The sequence below is a fragment of the Bombus fervidus genome, chromosome 14, assembly GCF_041682495.2.
Source record: "Bombus fervidus isolate BK054 chromosome 14, iyBomFerv1, whole genome shotgun sequence".
NCBI classification, from domain to species: domain Eukaryota; kingdom Metazoa; phylum Arthropoda; class Insecta; order Hymenoptera; family Apidae; genus Bombus; species Bombus fervidus.
The window spans coordinates 3,981,452-4,002,278 of record NC_091530.1 but is presented as its reverse complement, the minus strand read 5'-3'; the positions used below and the strand labels follow the sequence as shown (position 1 = coordinate 4,002,278).

Sequence of the window (20,827 nt, the reverse complement as noted above, 5' to 3'; positions counted from 1 at the left end):
ACGTAACCCCTAGCGGTAGATTAAACGACATGCGCACCACACACCGATCCACTGCCGCATCCTTCAAGATGCATCCGTTCTCAATTGATCATTGATTGCTAGTTCCGCAAAATGATTAATTCTCGACCCGATAGATCTGAGTTATTCGAAACCTTGTTTTGAGTTTTATTGATCCGCGACTAAAATTGAAAGTGTTCTAAATGGGGTATGGTTTATTAGGGGTTGTGGTATGGTTTATTATTGATTTACCGATTGTGCGGGTGCTATGTGCAAATAGATATTTATATATATATATATTGCGCTTCATACAAAATAGATAAGTTGATGTTAGATGTGGAGGATGTTTATTTTTTATCCAAATACGATTAGTTGGACATCTGTATTTTATTCTATACATTTATATATATTATATTATACTATATAATTTCTATTTTATTTCGTTTATATTTTATAAGGAATTTGTTTATTATTTAGTCAGTTTTCCTTAAAATACATTATTAAATCGATATTTTGAAACAATCGTATCTTAACAAATATAAAACTGAAAGATTACGTATTGTGCCTTAACTTTTGTTTTGTCGCGTATAGTATTTTAACTTCGATAGATCTCTTTGCGTTGCATAAGCTACAATTCCTATTATCGAAAGGCAATATGATTGTTTTAAAATATGCATAAACGCTGCAATTTCGTTGAAATTGTCTATATTCCATTACTACGTTGAAACGAATGCCATATGATTGTTTTATCGTCAACGTGTATCGTGTAAGTTTGAATCACAGTTCGAAAGTTGGTTCGATCGAGATTGAATCATTTTCAAAGTAGTCATAGAAACGCGACACGGACGCGGCCCTCCATACTCGTATCGTGGTTGTCTTTTGAACGTAGCACGAATTGTGACAGTTTGTTCGCAGCTTTTAAGCTATATTAACGTGCTGATAGCCTCGATATACGATCTTTCCAGGAGGTTAAAAAATGGATCGGAAATATCAGAGAGTGGAGATGGGGGTGGGTGCGTTTCATCACCCACCGAGAGCAAAATATAGCGAGGAAACGAAGAATTTGATCAAACGTAAGCAAATTCACCGAAAATTTAATCAAACGGATTTTAAATTCCTTACTTAAAATAATTTTTGTATTTAATGTTTCTTGTATTTATGTCGAATTAGAAATACGATAGTGTTACAACAAACAGGAATATTAAATATTTTCTTATTGTTTAACGGAATCATTAATGTCTTCGCAAGAACACACTAATAGGTTTAATTCTCCTCTTATAAAGTACTTAATACTGATCTACGTTACTTTTCTTGTCGAAATTAACATTTTGATAAATCTGTGATCTTAGTTCTGATGGAAGAATCCAAAGTGAGTATGATGAAAAGAAAGTCTATCGAAGAAGCGATTAACAAAGGTGAATCCTTGCCAACTGCTGTGGAAAGATCGGAAACAGGATCGAATAAGCATAATTTAGGATATCAGGTAAAATTGATAAGTTAAGATTAGCGGGCAACAAGAGAATGAAATTAATAAAATCTATCTATGTAGGTTTTAATGCCTACCGCCTGGAAAAAACGATCGCAAGATACGATTATTAAAAGCGGCGCGTATGAGAGGGAACAATATAGAAGAACGTCTCCTTTACGTAAGTTTATATCGGTCTTTTACATAATGATTAGACTGTACAAATATTTATTGTAATAATAAAATAATTATTTGTATCAAATAAGATTAGAAATTAATAGTTTCCTGATTTGAGACCAAGTTTTGTAATAGATTTTTATCTAAATTTACGTGTATTTATTTTCTCATTATTAACATTCAGGTAATACAGAAAAGCAAAAGCGTCATTTAGCATGCATGATGGCGTATGGAAAGGACATGCCAGAAACTCCTCGTGGCCCAAGGATTCTTCATAAAGCGAGACGAGAACCACACTTTCCTGATACCAGCGATCCCATCGATGATTGTATATAACTAAAATAGATATCTATATTATGTTCTTGTTCTAATATACTTTTTCTTATTTTTTTAGTGGTTCGTGGAATTCAAGAAAGAATGGAGTTTTTAAACGACATGGAATGTCTTGGAATGGGGAAAAAATATCGTCTTACGATACAACAAGAAATAGCGCATAAATTACGATTGATCGAATCTGTAGACAAACAGAGATCGAAGGAAATTCGAAAAGAGATCAGAGAACTTGAAAGACCATTGCCAAAACCACTTCCTTTAGGACAGCTGGATGACAATTAATAATTTTTATAATTCACGGCCTTTTATACTTAACCAATTTATATTTTTTATAAAGTTTACAGAACATATATTATACAGTATTTTAGATAAACCAAGTGATAGGTATAGTAAAATAATAAAACGTCAGTATATACAATATATTATTCTACTTATATAAAACTGTTGGAGGACAGGCAATTCGCATAAATAGAATACACATTTTTTGTTCATATAATTAGACACTGACTAAAATTTCACTTAAATAAATGGAGTTTTACGATGTTCTTACACAAGTGTTTCATGTTTCGATAATTTATAATTTCAATTTATACGTATAGACGTACATATTCGATACACAGAATATTTATATACGACGATGTAATAATAATGGCATAATAAATGCAATTTATGCATATAACATATAACATTTATATATAATAGATTTTTAATATTATATAATATCAAATAACTCTTTGGAACGCAAAACTTCAGAGTTACGAATTTGCCGCGCTCGAATCGTACACAACGGCTAGTGTAAGTAGGACGTGTGAGAGGGCGCATGCGCGGCGGGAGAAATAAGAACGGTCCTGCCGGAGAAATCGCGGTAGCTCGTCAGTTTTGCGCCACACGGCAATGGCGTATGTTATTGGTGTTCTTGTGTTGTCGTTGGTATCTTGCCGACAGGTCATATTGTCATTCCATCAAAATAAGCAACGCGAGTGCTCATAAAACATCGTACGAAAGACAATCCGTGGAACGTGACTGTATTTTCGAAAAGCCGCGGCGCAACCATCTCGCAGGATCCCGGATGATCTACAAGTGATCCAATATGGCGTCGACCGATCTGTCGTTCGGTAAATGATAAACCCGTGTACCGTACGCACCTTTGACAAGGTCTTCCCGAGGTCGTCCGGTTTTTAAGATCAACGTGTATCCCTTTTAACGTTGCCGAGCGTCACTAACTCCATCTTTCTTTCTCTTCCCTTCTTTCCTTCTCTTAATAGCATCATATTTACGCGTTGTGCTTTGTTTGTACAACTTTTTTCTCACTGTTTGTGAATTAAACGTTTCATTATTTATATTCGATCGCATCGTAAACACACTTTCAAATATTATACGTTGGATGTATCTTTAGAATATCAACGAAATATTCACGAATAACGCTCACATTCCATCGTAAAATAAATGATAATACGTATACGTTAAAGAAACGCTTAGCCAAAATTTAATCGGACAAATTTATCGAAACTCCAGTTTCGAAATATTGATCATCGATATACGCTATTGCATTCGCTATCTAAAGTTGACACATGTTTACGCAATAATAATTCTCATTAACATCTCTGGGGTTTTTCCTAATTGGTAAATAACTCGTTTGTATCGGTCTCTACGTAATGCTAATTTTTCCGAAGAAAAGTGAGATTTCTCGTGAAGTGATGTCCTTTTATTTTGGTTCTCGTCGCGGCACCAAACCAGGCTGCATACCGGCGTTCTACAGAGAAGTCTACGAGAAGATCTGCTCTCCCACAAGTGGAAATGTAGAACGAGAGGTGTTTAAATCCCTTCTTGTCAAGTCCCAGCTGAGCAGCTCCGTTCTCAGCCAGGTATGTTTCCTTTTTGTCTCGTTCTTGTCTCTTTCTCCGTGTCGCTGAGCCTGTGCCAGCCACTGCCAGATAGAAAGAAGAGAGAGTACCGTGCCTTTAACTTTGTAATTTCTTCGCACGCCGCGCTTAGGTTAATGCCACCGTTAATGCTATAGCTGCGCGTTAACTCTTCTTCCGTATCGTATCACGGTTAAATCATTCATGCATACTAGATGAGAAACGCGTTTTCAACGTATTAAACGTTTATTAACCATTAACCATTTATCGCAATTAGTAAAGTTATTAGATTTAATACATTCTTAAATATAATAAATAATAAAATTATAATAATGAAAGTTAGTAAATTTAATATTAAATTGTTTGAATTAATTTTTAAAGCGAATCGTATAACTAAATTTTTAAACTAACGTTCCAAGCGATTTAAAACGTTCGCTACCAGTGTCACATATCTGCGTTATTTTAACTTTAACTGCTAAATAAATGGATGTACTTATCACAGAAAGTATTTACATATACGTCGTAGATACACGAGTGTCATAATTCAGATTACAGAGAAACAAAATATTTGGTAAATATATATTTAGTAAAAATTAGAATTCTGCATGAATAGCGATCTTTAACATATAATACGTATAAAAAATAATCTCATTGAATATTAAGGCTCATTAATAATACAAAGTATAACGTGCACGGTACAAGGATCGAAACACGAACTTTAACGGACGCTTTGCTTTCTTTGTTTTCTGTGATAAAGAACGTGGTAATTAATATCTTGAACTTCAATATTTGAAAAATATTTTGAATACAATTTAGGATATCTTTTATTCAAATTTTGTTTTAATCGCAAATTAAATTGCAACCCAAAATTATTACGATAAGTAGAGTTGTTAAAACGTTGTTTTAGTATTCTTTATCTTGATGCAAGGTATAAGTATAGTTGTTTAGTGTGCATACAGCATGGGTTTATGCAATCTTTTACCGTTAGTGAATAGCAATGATTCAATGACGCATAATGAATATTATATCAAATGCACGTTTCTAATCAAGTTTTTATAAAATTTATATTTTCCTGAGTAAATTAGAAACTGTATACATCTAAAGGACAATGACTCATTGGAAGTTGAGAAATCTTTCCTATTAGTAAGCAGCTACTTTTAAGTTGAAGAAACAGTTATTGTCAGATCATCCGTATAAAAATCGACCATGCTTCGTTAATATTAAACAATAATGGTCCTTTGTTGGTAACAGAAACAGTTCAACGTCCTGGTTTTGAAATATGAATATTTTAATATACTTAAACATATTATTCTTTTCATTGCAGATAATTTAATATAAAATATAATATTTTACACAAGATAAACTACCACACGGAAATGGTAATTACCATCTTTATCTGTTTCTCCTTTAATTTATTCGATGGTAAATGTAGTGGATAATAAATATACCTTACATAGATATAATAGATCGTATCTAATATAATGAATTATTTCAGTATTTATTTTCAACATTTACATTAATAGAGTAAATATTAAGAATTACACGGTTTATTATTACTCGCAAAGCTACGGCATATGGTTTATATAGTGATTCGTTTAGCCACGATAATAGTCAAGTGCATGCGTACTCGGAGGAAATTCAAAGTCGATTTTCTCGAAAACAAAGCCTCGAGTGAAAAAAAAATGTATTCCATATTTTCGACATACTTTTTCACCTACAATCACCAGCTCCAAGTTATATCATCATCGACACTGGCACATTCTGTATATATTATACTACATATATTTCACAGAACAATGTAATTCTAATTGGTAGAAATTACATTTTTTGTGTCAGTGGAAATCTGGATTTAATGAGAAATATTTGTGTTGCAATCTGTTTACATTCTTCTTTAGCAAGAAAGTTTTGTATACTCAGGGTTCCTATATTTACGTTTCTGGTTTATTCTGGATCGATTATCAAAATATTCTGTGCTTAGTTCGATAAAAATGTTATTGAATGTCTGGCTGGTGTAACGAAACGATCGTAATTCCATTCCATTCGAATCGAATTCGAAGACCGAAAGACCAACCGAAGCTGCCTTTCCCAATTAAATCTACTTTGACCAATTTGTAGTTCGTCCACAACGGTAAACGCGCTAAACGATCATTAATACGTCACTGTCAGCGCAAACGCATCGCATGACACGAATTACGTATATACATCGACACGGTTAGATAACGAAATCGTACAACGGTATATGAACTACGTGCCCGAAACAGATAATACTGCGTGAATAAATTTCTCGAGTAGCGGTAGCGGTTTCCATTGTGGAAAAACCGTTTCAGAATTTCTTTTACGATTATTATTCGACGATTAAACGCCGGAGAACGTTCTTCTTGTCGATCCTACGTATTTCCGATCTCGTGTTATCCTTACGAATGGACGAAAACGGAAGAGGATCAAATAGATATTCAGACCGTGCCATATGGTATTTGACTCGAGTCATACGGTATTTGGTACTAGTATTCGGTACTAGTATTCTGAACGGTGTGTCTGAATCACTGAGGTCATACGAAGCATGAATATTTAACGATATGATTCAACGTCTCGCCTATACGTAATTCTATTTAGTTGTCTATCGAAGCAAAGATCGGTTTTAAAAGAAAAATTGAACATTTTTCCTATCTACAGAGAAATTGTTTTTTTCTTTTTTTTTTTTTTTAGAAGTAGACCTGTGTCATTATTTTCTACTTCGAAGATCCCCCTTTCCATTTCTCAATAATTTTCTGAAACAAACGTTCTTTTTAATCGTGCCTCTTATACGTGTAGATATATTTTATATAAAATTAATTCTTTTCTTTTCGATATTAACAAGGATAGAGGTACATCTGTGCCGATTAAATTACACGCGTCGAATTTGCTTGTTTTAGAAGGATCGGTACTGTAACGTTTGTTTTATGCGATTATGCAATTTCAAGGCTATCTTCTATTGTACCGTCGTAAGTTTCACAAATTTAATCTTATTTGAAACTTCCTTTATTGTTGAGAGATATTATTTTACATTGCAAAGTATGTACCTGTGTATACAAAATGTCATATGAGAAAAATAAGCGTCTACGAGAAGTTCCGTAGCATGCTCGAACCATCCTTCCTCCTAGAATCCTCGAAATTATCATTCGTACAGGCAACTCGTGATCGTTAACAATTGCTTTGCGGTCGTTGAATAAAATTTCTTTCCGTAACGATTATATTGTCCTGTGTCTGCTGTGACGGTATCATTATTTTATCATTAACACGCCCGCTCACGATAGTCTGCACGGGACGCCCCTTTATAATAGTGGAAGATTACGTAGCAGGGTCAGCTACAAACGCTTTACAATGAATGCATCTTACGAATCTCAATGTTTTCGTATTTACAACGAGAATCGCAGGGGGGAAAAGAGTAATTCTGAAATTGTAGATATCTTTGAATCTAACAAGTTATTTCTATTTCTGACTATGCTACGTTAATCCCAGTATAGGATCCATTCTTGTATTTTTTTTTTTTTTTTTAAGCAGTGTGTTTTGCTTTTTACTAAAAATCACTTGGACATTTTTCACGACAAGGATACATTCGTATTCATTCGAATAATCGCTGCATTAAAATCGTTGCGTCTTCGTGTTTCTATGTTTAGATTTTCAAATTTCCGAATTTTTCTAATCGTTCGATCTTTCGATTCTCAAATTTCTTATTGCACGATAATTTTCCCCTTACTTTTGTATTATTTCACCGAGGTTGGTCCACTTCCTTTTCGATAACACAAAAATCAGAAAATTTATAAAAATTCACTGCACGTTTTGCAACTGCGGTTTTCGTACGTCATAATTTTCATCGTATTTATGTTCGACAGATTACTCGTGTCAATTGAAAAATTAATTTCTATGAAACTATAAATATTTTCAATCGGTATGACGAGCTTTTTTCTCTGCAATGTACGTTGCAAAATCGCTCATGTTCCATTCGTAATTACTAGATTACGTCAAGTATCTGCTTACAGTTGTGAAGCGTATATTTATGAATGAGAGCACTATTCGTGTAGGATAGTTTCTTGAACTACATTAAGACGATCATACAGCAGAAGGCAACTCGCTATTTTCATAATCATGTTTGTAATACGATCATCTTATATCTGCGCGATATTACATTTTCCTAAGTCGAACAAACAGTTTGTCAAACTTATCGTTAAAATCTTGCGCAGACTAAAAGTCGACAAAACGTTCGAAATTCAACGTGTTGCGAACAAATGTTCTTTTAACGATATTTAAACAATCATTAACGTTTCGCTTGAAAACATAGATTGAGTTTTATAATCGTCAGGGAAGATTACGTCCTTTTAAAGATTTGATCGCGTTGTTGTAACGTTCCAAATTTTCACGCTATACCTTACCACAGGATAAACAAAGAAAATGTAACTACGTTTCTATAAAAACGTTCCTTATATAATAACGTTCCGATATAAAATTTATTTAAAAAACATTCTATCACGCGCTACTTTGTCACGTTAGATTAGACGATCATCGGCACTTATCTTTGAAAAATCTGTCGAGCACGATTGTTGGGGTAATTAGAAACGACAGGGCGACACGACATGACACAACACGTCGCGATAGGACGTAACAGGGATTGAACGTCGCGTCTCGTTCATTGACTAACGACACAATCAAAATAACGTTACGTGGGTCGCTGCTTTATCGCTAGTCATCGCGGGTCACTATAAATAGGCCGATCCAGAAGATGATACAAAGTGTCCCTTTGCTTTCGTGCTTGTTTACACGTATATTTAACCCTTTGCGGACATTCCACGAAACTTTTATAGACGATATTTTTCTAATATTCTTGCTCCTTTCGTCTTATTTCCTACTTTTTCCATTTTTATAGCCATCTCGTTAATTATTTAAATTCCGTGCTATCGTGTAGTAATCACGCAGCGAGTAACGGTAAAAAAAAAGTATTATCGTTGAATTATTGTTAACGTTAATTTTGCTAATTACGATTCTTAATAGATATCTGCGAGTGAATAGTTTTAGAATTAAATAAATATGAGCGTAAGAGCTTTCATAACAGGATGATGAAATCTTCGAGATGTGAAACGTGGAATAGTAAAATTTTCACTCGCGGTGACGTAATGGCGTATCTTTTGACGTGTAATTAACGAAAGTCGCACAGATCCGCGTTTATACTAAGCGGCATTAGGTGGTAATGGCAAAAACCGCAATCAATTAGTTGCCAAGCCAATACGTATAACAGCGGAGGAATCGAATAAAAAGAAAAAGATACTGTTCGATCGTCGTATCTTTCTAGTCGGCGAGTCGACCTAGTTTAATTATCGATATTTCACGCATTTCTCTCGAGAATACGCTTAAAACAAAGAATACGACAGATTTATATCCAAGTTGTTCAAAGAGTTCCGTTCCTCCTTTTCTTTTGTTCAAATCGACAATCAGCTCGATTGCTTGTATTTAATTTTAGTCGAAAGTTGCAAACGAAATACATTTATATTTCTACGTGAAGAACAAAGGACTCAAACCTCAAGGCTGTGCGCTCTGAAACGGAGGGAAAATCCTATCAAGCATCGTAATAAGAGAAAACTATCGAACGTAACGAAACATCGTGCGCTACATGTGCAATCCTCTTCGACGGAACAGGTTTTAAATGTTAACGCATTTAGTCTTCCTCGTAATGTCGAAAATCGTGTTCCTGCTGTTGATAATTAACAAAAACGTAATTCTCCCTCGTGGATTACAAAAGATTAAACACTGAAAGGTTAAATTACTATTAATCGTAGTTGACGCTGTACAAGTTTCGCTCGAAAAAAAAAAAATATAGTGAAATTTTCATTAAAATAATATGATAATCTGAAAATAATATAATAAAGCAAATTTTAAATTAGAAAACAGAAGAACGATATTAACAGGAAGTTTAGTAGATCAGGTTATAGGATCCTCGGACGCGTACCATGCGACGATCGACACGAACATAGTATGCACGTGAGATAAAGCTCATGTCATGAGTCGATCTCCCTTCCCTCTGATTTTCTTCCGTCGCGGACGAGACTAATTTTGTTTAATGACATTCCAGTTGTTTCGCGCTTTATACGATACACACGCGTTCGTCTTCCCTCTTCCTGCTTATCGATGCTTCTTCACTCCTATTTTCTTTTTTATTTCATTTCGTTCGTTCGACTTGTATTTATTTCTCCTTTCTCGTTAGCCAATAACTCCGTCTAATTATTCTTTTTACGTATAAAACTTAATATGTCCTTGGTACGAGATTGACGTTGATCGAACGTTAGAAAGTTTTTCGACGTTCTGAGCTAGAAGATGTCGGACAGAGTTTTAAACGAATATTCTACAAGTACACGTGTATCTACGCTCGTATTTCCTCTTCCTGTTTACTGCTATACACATACACGTACTACTCTCTGCTTGTGTTCCTGCCACTTTTTCCTTTATTTTCTCCTTCGTTATTACGTCCAGTTATATTATCGTAGTATCAAGTACAGTTCTCGCTTTATTTCATTTACTCTCGTTTAGCATTAGAAGAGAGTCTCGAAACGTTAATTAATTAATTAAACAAAGTATTCGCATCTGTTTCTACATATTGACAGATTGACGTGATATAAAGCCGCAAGAATTTTCAAATGAAACTTATGAACGACAGCGTCGTCTTGGATCTCCTTAAACGATAAATACTTTGACCTTTCCTAAGACCAGGCTGATCATCCACGTTCTTTTATACACGCTCATGCACTCTTCCTTCTCTATAAAAGGAAGACGTTTCATCGACGGTCCGAATTCCTAATTGATCGAGAATACGAGATAAACATAACGACGAACAAAAGCGTTTTAACACCGCGCCGTGTACAATTCGCAACGTTCGACGCCGATTAAACTGCCGATTACACAAGTAACGCAACTTTCAAAAGAACGCACGAAATCGGTAACTTTCCTCTCGACGTTCGATGTTCCGTGAAAATCGTCTGAAAAGAAGCTTTTAAGAGACTATTCGTGCAAATTGCGGTCGTCCGTGCTTTGCGATGCTGTGCAAACGCAAACGGAGAATAAAATAGGAAAACGGTTGTTTCGTCGGGTCACGGGCAATCGTATTTCAGAGGAGAATTCCACGGCGCGATTCGAATGCAACGGAGGTAAAAAGGGAGAAAAAGAGAGAAACAACGAAAGAGAGGGATTATTGAAATTGAAAAGACGAGCTGTCGTGACGCGCACACTGCCAGCTTTCGCGGCGATTGTTCAGCGAGACCAGGTTCGCACGTACCACGAACAAGGGACTTATTTTCATTGTAGTTTCCTTTACCGGTGAACTTGATCAACGATTAAGGTTTAATAATGCTCGTGAAACCAACTAGAGAAGAAGGAGCCCGACGCTTTCCAACAGCGAGAACAACCACCGGAACACACCACGCTCTCTGTCCACTTTTGTATTTGCCCATATTTCACGTTCGAACGCACTCGCTTTTCCTTCTTTTTCCATTCTTCCGTCTCTGCCACGGTCCCATTCGCACGTCCTTTATTCGCTTCCTAAATCTTTCGTCGTTTCTTACAATGGAAATCGCCCAGATGTTAAATTAGTCTTGTAAAGAGAACACGTGGCTATCGCGGGCACTTTACAGGATTTGACTTCTTAAGGAACGAACTAACTGTTAGTGAAAATTGATCGTAATTATTAGGTTGTCCGAAAAGTTTCTTCCGTTTCATAAGGCGATAATAGATGAACGACAATTTCTGTTTTATATTATTTTATTGAATTACGTATGATCCATTTCTATTATTATGTTCGTGCATAATTCGATAAACTAATATGAAACAAAAAACATTCTGCGTCTATTATTTCCTTATAAAACGAAAGAAACTTTTCGGACAATCTAATAGCTCTGAGAATGCGTCTAAATAATTTCCTCTTCACGATCTTGTAGTAATTTCTTTGATTTATCGGAGTATCCTTTTATTTTCTGAGTTCCAAAAGTTTGTTTCGCTTTTGGATTGTTTCGATTCGTAATTTTATAGTTTTCTTAACATAATATTGTGTATATATAATATTAACGCATTGTAATAAGCAAAATCTTCCTTAAAGATAGCTTCGATTTTCGTCTCCTTCTTTTCTCCCTCGTTCGACCCTGTTCCACGTTGAAATTCATCGTTCGTAGACACAGGGAGTGGTGAAATTAAGAAAATCACTGGCCGTTTCCTCGCGTCGTTCGAATGATTTTATGAGCAAGGTAAGGAAAAATATCATACTGGCAGAGTTTATTATGTGAATCCAACAGAGCGACAGTTAAAAATGTTAGAAGAGAAAATGTCGAGAGCTGATTTTAGGAGCTGATTTTTAGTTTGGCTCCTATGGAAGAGGTGTCCGGTCAGAGATGGCCATGCTGTTACTATTTTCTAACACTGGAACACTCTCTACGTTGTTGTTTCGATAGCCCGCGGAATGTTCGTTAGACCCCGTTGGTTTTTCTATCGCTAATTTATGGCTCTGTAACATTCGCAAATCAGCGACTGACATCCTTACGTCTGACCAGATGATCAGCGATGCGACGATGGATATGTCTGTTCACACGCTTAGAAGCAGTAATAGGATAGGCAAAACATCCTACATGCCACAACCATCGAAACAATAACCAGATAGTAACAGAATAGCCGCGTCTGATATACACCCGACGATAAAACCCCTCCAGAGGGATCAAACGTTGGTACAACAACCCTCTGAAATCAGCTCTCAACACCTTTTTCGTTATAACGCTCTGAACCGTCACTCTGTTGGATTCGTACAATAAATTTTATTACCATATTTAACTACCTATAGTTAACACGGAGCTACTTCTATCAAAACCGGTAAAAATGACTGGTCTTTAAAAAATACGTAATAATAGAATATTTTTATATTTATATTTTTATTACTTTTATTACAGAAGCAATTCCATGTTATGTATTTTTGGTATTATTAATCCATCCCTAAACGAGGGTCCACACATTTATAAAATTGTAGAACCAGTTATTTCGACGGCTGTGGTATTTCTAGCGTTAGCATCTAGCGATCCAGCGATCGATCCGCAATTTTCCTGATAACTGATATCGTCGTATCGAATGATACGCGGTTAAAATTTTAAAAACGAATGGCAAGTTATACAAAACGAGGAAACTGGTTAATTGGAGTTCGATAAACAGATCGCAGCACCCTTTTACGCTTTAACAAGTACCGTTCGTTTCGACTGGTATTGGTATAAGTAGCCTTGATACAAAATTATTTTTAGTTTGAATATAGAAAAAAACAAAATAAAATTTTGTCATTACATCAGTGCGGAGAAAAATATAACGTAAAGTAGGAATTTTAAAATAAAATTGTAAAACCAGCCAATTTGACTGATGTAGTTCTAGTGTTAAATGTTCAATTTTTTAGCTTATTTATGGAACGTTCGGAAGCACGACAAGAGGAGATCACCGGTGATCTGTCAATTTCATGATTTCTTGTGTCTTCTACGTTACATCTGCATTCTGACAAAAAACACGGGAGAGAAATAGGTAGGTTCGATACGTGACAATAAGTCGTTATTCTTGTAGAGACAAGTTTAATCGCATCCTGCTGTCGTATGCCAAGAAATTGTGATTTGAATACATTGCGTTGTTAAAGCTCGTCTTATAAAGAATCATTTGCATTCTACAGTCATTTGTATCTTGAATAGAAGATATGTTGAAGTTCATTTGTATTCTACTAACTTATTTCCCTACTACCGTCGTAACATTCAAAACTAATGCAACCTCTTGGAAACTACTTCTCTTCTCGAATTTATCTGTCGAATGTTCGATTAATGGAGAAACTTTTCGAAAAGAGCAACAGACGATGTAACTTACGAGCATCGCTTTCGTTCTCGCTTAGGAAAATCTGCCTTATCACTTTTTGGTAAAAATGCTCGATTACGGAATGACACGGACGATGGGTTATCGTGAATGTCGGAGCAGAAATCTAGATGCGCGTAACGTGCGGTCTGCGCGTATTCTGCCAGATGGTAGAAAGACAGAGAGCCAGTGGGAATGATAGAAGGAGAGGTAAAATGGCAGAGCAAAGTTATAAAAATTCTTGGAATGCAGTTACTTTCATTTATGGCCTAATCCTTCGGACTCGTTCGCAGTGTTAACCGAGGTTGCACCGTTAGTCGAGTGTATCGCGCGGATTACGTCGAATTAAACCCTTTTTTAAATTAAATCAACACTCTCCTCTGTTTCTCGTAAATACGTACTCGCCTTGCTTTTAGTTCAATCCCATACAACTCGCTGCGTATACATATACACGCGATACATAGTGATAAAAATTAGGTATATTTGTAAGTTATAAGAAAGATTAGTTACTGGTATCTCATCCGGTTTCGATTAACCTCGCGAGTGAAAATAGCGATGAAATGGCAAATGGAAATTAAGGATGAGACGAAACCAGTTACATTTGTTAACGAAGATACCTTCTTTTAGTTTTCGATAAACACAGATTTGGTATAGAGCGACAAATTGTAATTACGACGACTGTTCGCTGATTCGAGATGTTCAAGTTTCGCGTTTTCGTTACTTAGTAATATGATTCGGACTAGCATTGGTATTCTTCTTTGATTTCGGTTCGTACGGAAAATGAAATCGGTTCGTATGCAGATACAAAGCGGCGAATAAGTCGTTGCCAGGATTGTTTGGATAAAATTTTAGAGGACGATTTTGCGTTTGGGTTATTCGTTAACTCGAATCCATTTGTCTTCTCCTCTTGAAATATGTCGGAATCATTTTGGAATCTTCAAACGTGAGATTATTTTTCCTTTTCTCTTCTTTTCACGAACACCTATTTACACGACACAAATCGTTTCGTGGTGTTTTTCCAAGCTGTTGGATTTAGGTGATAAGAAACAAGGGCGGGGATTGTTTCGTACAACCCTGAACTTTTATCGGTCACGCAGCGTCGAGAAAGTCGTCTCCGCACGGAATAAAGCTAATATTCTTCCTTCTTTCTCATGGTTTTCCTCGCAAACCTGTTCCATAATTTTCCCGCGCGCGCCTTTTGCGCAACCGTGTTATTTTCTGCTAGGCGTGCCTTTCAAATTTCAAGTTGCGGTTATCGTGCTATTTTGAATTGAAAAAATCCAATGCAGAGGCGTGAAAAGAATTTTTAAAGGATTGGAAATTGATAGAAAGGAATTGGAAGTGATATTTGGATGATCGAACACTTCTATGCACCGAAACTTTTTCTTCTTGTTTTCCTATCGATTACAAGATTCTGCAAAATTCATGATAGATAACAAAATGATAAATAATGAAAGATAATCGTAGAATCGATCTATTCTTGAATACGTTAAAAATCTTTAACTGTTAAGGAAAACTAATTTCTGGAAGGTACGGTTTCCACGCTTAATTCAACCTATGCGAACTTCCGTAGAACCTGCTGCGTGAATAAAGATAATACATCTTCGTTACGTTCTTTACGAATTATATAACGAGAGAAAAAATCGATCTATTCTTGAATACGTTAAAAATCTTTAACTGTTAAGGAAAACTAATTTCTCGAAGCTACAGTTTCCACGCTTAATTCAACCTATGCGAACTTCCGTAGAACCTGCTGCGTGAATAAAGATAATACATCTTCGTTACGTTCTTTACGAATTATATAACGAGAGAAAAAATACACACGATTGTCAGATAGGAATGCAAAGGACGAGACTCAGCGATGAAAGATTCGTTGCTATTAAATTCGACCTTGATTGAATTTCGTGTCGGCAATGCCTCGTTGTGAGAATCGTATCGACGGTAAAAGAAAAAATTGTTGTTGTGGAACTTTCCTGAGCCAGAATAACAGAACGATTACCAGACGGAGAGGAAGTTGGAAAAGATTTAAGCTTTATGCGAAACTACAGTCTCCTTTAATTTTCATAAAAATACAGAATCCTTTATACAAAATTTCTACGAATGTTTCCATTAAAAATAATCCATAATGTCCATCCACGAATTTACTAATATCGTTTAGTTGATAAAACGTTTAATTAAATAAGCGTAAGAAATTAGTTTCACGCCGTGAACATATCGAATCTAATAAATCTGCTTTAATGCATGCGATTAATATTTTAGCGTATCGGTATAAGTATCTAGATTTCGTATTTGTTTAATTAAATATTATTTTAGTACAGTTCATAGGACACGTGTAAAAATTCATCGCAATTTCACAGCAGAATTAAATGCGCACATTGTACGTGTATTCTGACGTTAATGTTACGTTAAAAGTCTATATTCCATCTTCGAAAATCTTGGGGAAAGGAAAGCAGGATATCCTCGTGGATATTGTTTTAGATTTTAGCAATTTTTTTCTCTTTTCCTTGCAATTAGATATGGGAACTCGTGGACAGCAAGACGGGTTATCTGACCAGGAGCGGATTGTACAAGGGTCTTGCTCTAGTCGCGTTTGCTCAGCAAGGAAAGCACCCAAGCGACAAACTCCTGGAGAATTCCGAATCTCAAGGTACGTTACTCGCTTTCTTCATTCGAACGTAAACTTGACGCGACTAAGAATAATAGAAAAGTTTGTATAAATTGATTTTATGACATATACATTTGCATATATAGAATCCTTTACTTGCTATAAATTAACGAACCAAACGAACGATTTTCTCTTCCTTTTCAAAAGATTCTAAATCGACGTGAACACCCAAAGATACTCTGACGAAGAAGCAAGCATACTTTTGCTACTGTGCGTTCGACAGATAACGGAGTGCACGCTACTAAAAGCAACGCTGTAATTAGCTCCTTAGCAGACAATGATTTCTGATAATGGAAAGAACGTATCGTGATTAACATCCGTGCAAAGAAACCTGGTTTTTTATTGGTGTCACTGACCAACACAATCAGTCGTTTCCTTTATCGCGAAGAAAACGTTGCTTCATCACGAACGAAAGCTGTTCACCGGAAGTGCACCGTTCTTCCGATAATCTCTCCCGCTCTGACTCTGTCGTCCACAGTAAAAAAATTCAAATCGAACAAAATAAATTCGCAGACGAGTTTCATTTTCAAATGAACAAATTACCGATTGCACAACTCGTCCAATTTTTCGTACGATTAAGTTTCCCAAGTTTGGATCGATCCAACGAAAACTCGCGAGCCAAAGGTCTTTCCTTTGCAATTTGTTCCACGTTGTATTCTACTATTTGACGTAACAAGAAGAGAAACGACGAACAAGCAACGAAGAAGCGATCAAGGATGAGCGTCGAATCTTATCACGAACAGGCAACAAAATGTCGTAGGTCTGAAAAGCCTTTTCCAGTATCGAGGTTGCGGCTACGACGATGATTACCTTTCACATTGGTGGAACGACAATGCTTCGAGAAGTTACTTGCTTGTGACTTGGAAAATAATTATAATAAACTACACGCGATCTAACCGTACCGTAGATTTTACCGATACGATCCACGTTGTCGCCATAAATTATTCGTCACCTAAAACGAATAGATAAAGGAATAAAAAGCGAGCTAACGCGGTACGGTATTATCGACTATATCCTTGCTGATTTTTCAGAGTCTCGTTAAATTATAGTCTTGTCGCGACTGGTCCGTTTCATTCCATCCAACGCTTTAAAATCTTTCTTAATGTTTGTTTTTTCCATAGAGTTACCTGTTCCTGTTCTGGGCGATCTCTCCGAGGTAACACTTTTGGCTCAAAGATTGCACAAAGGCAGCAATCCAGCCAAATTGAATCTCACTTATTCCGATATATGCAATCTGGATACGATAGAGGTGAACTTAGTGCCTGAGAAAAAAGGAATCTTTTTGAAACACGTGGAGTATCAAGTGACCAGCAAAGTGCGTGTTCTTTTTCTTTTTCTCTTTTTTTTAATTCTCTATACTTGCAAAAGTACATTTTTAATGTTAATGTCAATTTTAGTTTTTGATGTTTAATTTCCATTTCAGTTCTTATTATACAAATTAGTCTCAGTTTTTCGAAACGTAATGCACGCGGTTAAGGTTTAGGGAATTGTAAAGCAAAGTTCGTCCCTTCGCCTTGAGACTGGAATTAATAAAATATCTATAATACGCGCGATTATGGTTGAAAAGAATTTCTTCTATTTGCAGAGATTCAATTCCGTCGTTTATAGACGCTATAACGACTTCGTATCGTTGCACGAGCTTCTCTTGGCGAGATTTCCTTACAGGTTGATACCGAAATTACCACCGAAGAAAATCGTAGGAGGTAAAGTCTTGATTTCTTCGTGCATTCTATAATGGTGGATGCTATGAATTTCAATATCGAAGGAAATAAAAATAATACTTCTAAGAAAGTAAATTACATTTATCCTTGGCTATTAATTTACTACTTAAAATACTGCAAGATATATTATTATGATTATAACAGACACGTTCTAGTATACAATTAACGATACACGATTACTAACTGTAACATAAATATTTACAGCGGATTCTCAATTTCTCGAAGAAAGAAGACGATCTTTGCTAAGATTTCTCACCGTGATCGCTCGTCACCCTGTAGTGAGCAAAGACCACATCGTACAATTCTTCTTTACTTACACCGGTGAAGAAACTCAACACAAGATTCGAGAAGTATTTAGGCGAGTACCCGATGAGTTCGCGACGTCAGAATTATCGTCGAGGGCAAAGGAGCTGGTGCCACCGGAAACATTAACCGAATTTGCGAACAGCCGCGACCAAATCAGAGTAATACTTCTTGGAATTTCTCGACTGAAGAATATCGCTGATTGTCTGGCAATCAGATCGCATAGTTACGCGGTAGATATGGCAGAACTGGGTACGCAATTAAGCAATTTGGCCTCAGAACCTCATGGCACTACGGCATGGGCCACCGGTGGTTCCACTATTTGGCAAGAGATGAAGAAGGGCTTCCACATAATTTCAAAGTAAGCGTCCACGCGAGATAACGTGAGACTTCGTTCGACGTATCGAGAAAATATTTTCGATGTTGAATCTAATTTATCGCCAAGCATATTTACGCTACTAATTACTTTATTATTTTACTATGTATTTACTCCGTTCTAAAGGAATTCTCGTGTATTCGTAATTTCAGAGAATTTAATTTACTTTCAACGAGAGCTCTACAACAAGCAGTCAGAGAGGAAACGAGAGTATGTGAAAGGCTGAATCTCCTGTTGGACGTGCTAGTGGCGCATAGAATCCTATGCGAAAGGCACGAGCGTGGTGTCAGCGCCGATCATCAGCGCGCATTGTCTACGATGTTGTCCTTAAAGAAGAGGCAAATGCAGGGCGTTATACGCGGAACTGACGTAAGTAAATCCTTCGAGATGGACGAACGGCAAACGATGATTTACAGACTTAAGAAAAGTATATTTATCCAGTGACTTAACTCGACTCACTGTAACAACGTGCGCCGTCATTACGTGATTATTCGGAAATTGCTCAAGGTCTTTTATGTTAATGTCAGAGGAAAAATGTGATAATATATAATCTCGAGCTTGTATCGTCTTACATAATTCGTCCCAATTGAAAACAGGCTGATGTGTGCAGCTGTTGCATTTCCACGAGTTCCCTTGCTCCTTTGTATTGATTATTATACCATTCATGTTTCGCTCCAAATGTCTGTGATATATTATTGCCTATAGCTTTAGAATGAGTTTGGATCGATACTAATAGCAAAAGCAAAATAATTTTCTCGTATTAGTATTATTAGATATTATGACTTTATTTCCTAATAGTGCGTAATAGTATATCTTATGACAGAGTATAAATTATCAAAAGTAAAACATTCTTATTAGTAGGTGCTTTAATGTCTCAAATTTCTTTTTATTTACAGAGTGACACAGTCGAATATCTGGAAAATAAGATGGTTGCTCAAGAATCGGTGATTGCAAACGTCGAGTTGCGAAATTGCTTTTCGTTACACTGTTTACACATGGAGACGCAGCTCGTTCACGCTCATTTGGAAATACTCGCCACGGTTCTACAAAGTCTTGTCAATGTTCAAATACGCGGCCATTCTGAGGTAAGATTCCTTCACGATACGTACATATTTTATAATATACTTTATTACGATAATTTTTACCGTGTTTATGCTATCAAAAATAATCAAAAGCAAAAAAAAAAAAAACTGAGAATTTGGTAAGTGTTATTCATAAATGTAAGAAAGAGAAAAATATTTTCATTGCAATCTTTCGTAAACATATCAGGATGAAAATGATCGAAGTAGTATTTTTACCAAATATTTAAATAAATAACATTTAAAATGCGCCATAGCTCGCTGAGGTGTGGAAGTTGATAGAGCCAACAATTATGAAGTGTTTACCAGAGAAATCAACCAGTGGATCAAATGGAATTTCATAGCGAGGAACGAAAACCTAGGTAAAGGTAAGCCTTGTTATTAAGAAAAAAAAAAAATTCGCGAAATAATTATAATGGTTATAAGATATCCATATTAAAAACATTTAAAAGACAAATATATCTAATTGCGCCATATATCATTATTAGTAATAAACACTGATCATTTAAAAAGAAGAATCCAGGTGCAATACGTAATTAAACGTTTGCAATTAGATGTATTAAAATATGGTGTACATGCTATTATATTTTAAACATATACAATTCGAAGACTTTTGTAATACATTCCTTGTTGTGTACTTAATATATTTTATGAGGTAACCGATACTCGTTAGACGAGCATATAATGTTGTATATACAATAAATGACGCTTTCTTTTGTAAAGATGAATAATTAGATAAAACTCCTGTATAAAAATACTAAAAGCTTGTAAATAATTTGTTTACCGACATATTATGTTTTTTATACGATTTAGAAGTCTGACGAGAATTAATGTAATTTCCGTACATCACGTTGATCGTGGATACGCGGTATATTTTACACACATTTATATACCATACCCGCCTTTGTATACTGGCAACAAAATATATATTGTTATTGAATAATCGTATTTATTTACTTTTACATTCATGTTA

The 20,827-nt window shown here is 35.7% G+C and overlaps 2 protein-coding genes and 1 long non-coding RNA gene across 4 annotated transcripts; 2 read left to right on the top strand and 1 right to left on the bottom strand.

Moving 5' to 3' along the window:
* Positions 1–202: 202 nt before the first annotated feature.
* On the top strand, positions 203–2,612 carry LOC139994231 (UPF0193 protein EVG1). Its single transcript, XM_072016685.1, has 5 exons — positions 203–1,070; positions 1,347–1,480; positions 1,547–1,643; positions 1,824–1,967; positions 2,034–2,612. Exons 1-5 carry the CDS (start codon positions 974–976, stop codon positions 2,252–2,254), a joined length of 693 nt encoding a protein of 230 aa, XP_071872786.1. The 5' UTR covers positions 203–973; the 3' UTR covers positions 2,255–2,612.
* Positions 2,613–2,833: 221 nt separating this feature from the next.
* Positions 2,834–20,797, top strand: LOC139994226 (sorting nexin-8). 2 transcript variants are annotated; one of them, XM_072016677.1, is made up of 9 exons: positions 2,834–3,087; positions 3,710–3,837; positions 16,225–16,357; positions 17,497–17,690; positions 17,961–18,078; positions 18,301–18,760; positions 18,928–19,144; positions 19,672–19,860; positions 20,112–20,797. In XM_072016677.1, the coding sequence occupies exons 1-9, from the start codon at positions 3,063–3,065 to the stop codon at positions 20,196–20,198; spliced, it is 1,551 nt and encodes a 516-aa protein (XP_071872778.1). In that variant the 5' UTR covers positions 2,834–3,062; the 3' UTR covers positions 20,199–20,797. The 2 variants fall into 2 exon arrangements, with proteins under 2 accessions (XP_071872778.1, XP_071872777.1); XM_072016676.1 differs by lacking the exon at positions 2,834–3,087 and having other exon boundaries at positions 3,668–3,837.
* Positions 3,014–5,917, bottom strand: LOC139994237 (uncharacterized). The gene is made up of 2 exons (XR_011801590.1): positions 5,541–5,917; positions 3,014–3,899 (listed from the first exon to the last, which is right to left on the bottom strand). It is a non-coding gene; the product is annotated as an uncharacterized lncRNA (long non-coding RNA).
* Positions 20,798–20,827: the final 30 nt, after the last annotated feature.